This window comes from Mandrillus leucophaeus, unplaced genomic scaffold, assembly GCF_000951045.1.
Source record: "Mandrillus leucophaeus isolate KB7577 unplaced genomic scaffold, Mleu.le_1.0 Scaffold359, whole genome shotgun sequence".
Classification (NCBI taxonomy): Eukaryota; Metazoa; Chordata; class Mammalia; order Primates; family Cercopithecidae; genus Mandrillus; species Mandrillus leucophaeus.
In genome coordinates, this window is record NW_012103798.1 from 1,613,461 (window position 1) to 1,614,802 (window position 1,342).

General features: G+C 37.3%; 2 protein-coding genes across 2 annotated transcripts in view; one reads left to right on the forward strand and one right to left on the reverse strand.

The window, feature by feature from the left end:
• LOC105546400 (chromosome unknown open reading frame, human C14orf37) overlaps positions 1-1,342 on the forward strand; it is a 339,900-nt gene that overhangs the window by 74,467 nt on the left and 264,091 nt on the right. The gene's annotated exons all lie outside the window — the stretch shown is intronic.
• The window catches only part of ACTR10 (actin-related protein 10 homolog (S. cerevisiae)), a 46,737-nt gene that overhangs the window by 2,373 nt on the left and 43,022 nt on the right, over positions 1-1,342 (reverse strand). The window contains exon 10 of the mRNA XM_011989610.1: positions 149-350. Coding sequence (XP_011845000.1) covers positions 149-350 — 202 coding nt within the window. The remainder of the gene's footprint in view (positions 1-148; positions 351-1,342) is intronic.

Genomic DNA, 1,342 nt, shown 5'->3' on the forward strand with positions numbered 1-1,342 from the left:
AAAAAAAAAAAAAAAAAGTCAATGTTAGTTGTATTTATCAAGTGGGCAATTCTGAACCCTGAATTATTTATTCTAATATATCCATTAATAGTGTCATTCAGAGACCAAATACTATATAATCACTATATTTTAAAAGTGAAATTCTTACCTCCCAACCAGGCCACACAATTAGCTTTTGCAGGTGGAGTATGAATTCGAAATGTCTTAGTGCCAAGGGCTTTTTTATATTTTGGTTTTTCTACCAAATACCTTATTTCTGCAAGCAATCTGTGGAGAAATCCTGGCAACATAGAAGTGCCCCCTATGACTACCAAATTCTCTGCTAGTTGCTTCCTGGTGTCTATTGGACACTGTTATTAAAAAGAAAGAAAAAAAGAAGGACTTATTCTGAACTGTACAAATAATGCTTGACTGAACTTAAGAAAATATACATATTATATATACTATGATTATACATATTATTATTATACTACAGATTAAACAGGTGATCATTTGTATCACAAAAAGGGCCACGGCAAGGTTTCTTTCATGTAGCAAAGCAAGTATAAGCACCATAAAAATACTGCCAAATATATACACAAACTTAAAAGATTTTAAAATATTTTAAAGTCTAATAGCATAGGATTTTACATTCCATAGGGTATACGGCAGTAATATGTGAGTGTTCTCACTGTCAGGGTAGCAATGATTAAGTAGGGCAAAGAGCATGAGAAGAAATAACTTCTCTTTTTTGGGGTAAGGGAAGTATGTGGAAATTTCGTTTTTCCAAGGTGTATTCAAGTGCCAGTTGTTAAGTGGGAAGATAATACTCCTAGGAAAATTATGGTTCTACATCAGTTCTCTTTAAGAGTTAGCAATGATAAGGTCCTTCAATGAATGGAGCCCTAGAGGCAAACATATCTTCCAAGGCAATGGTATTTCATGCGAAGCCCTATAATTACATAGTCATTAAAAAAAAGAGACATATTATTACCATATGTCCTGTGGAATTTAAAATTGAATACTATACAACCCTGAATTGGAAGGAACCATAAACCACACTAGGTACTAAATAAAAATCTGGTCCTGACTCTTAAAAGAATGCACGTCGCTGGGCACGGTGGCTCATGCCTGTAATCCAAGCCCTTTGGGAGGCTGAGACAGGTGGATCACCTGAGGTCAGGAGTTCAAGACCAGCCTGACCAAAATGGAGAAACTCCATCTCTACCCAAAAACACTAAATTAGCCGGCATGGTGGCACATGCCTGTAATCCCAGCTACTTGGGAGGCTGAGGCAAGAGAATCGCTTGAACCCAGGAGGTGGAGGTTGCAGTGAGCCGAGATCACACCACTGCACTCCAGC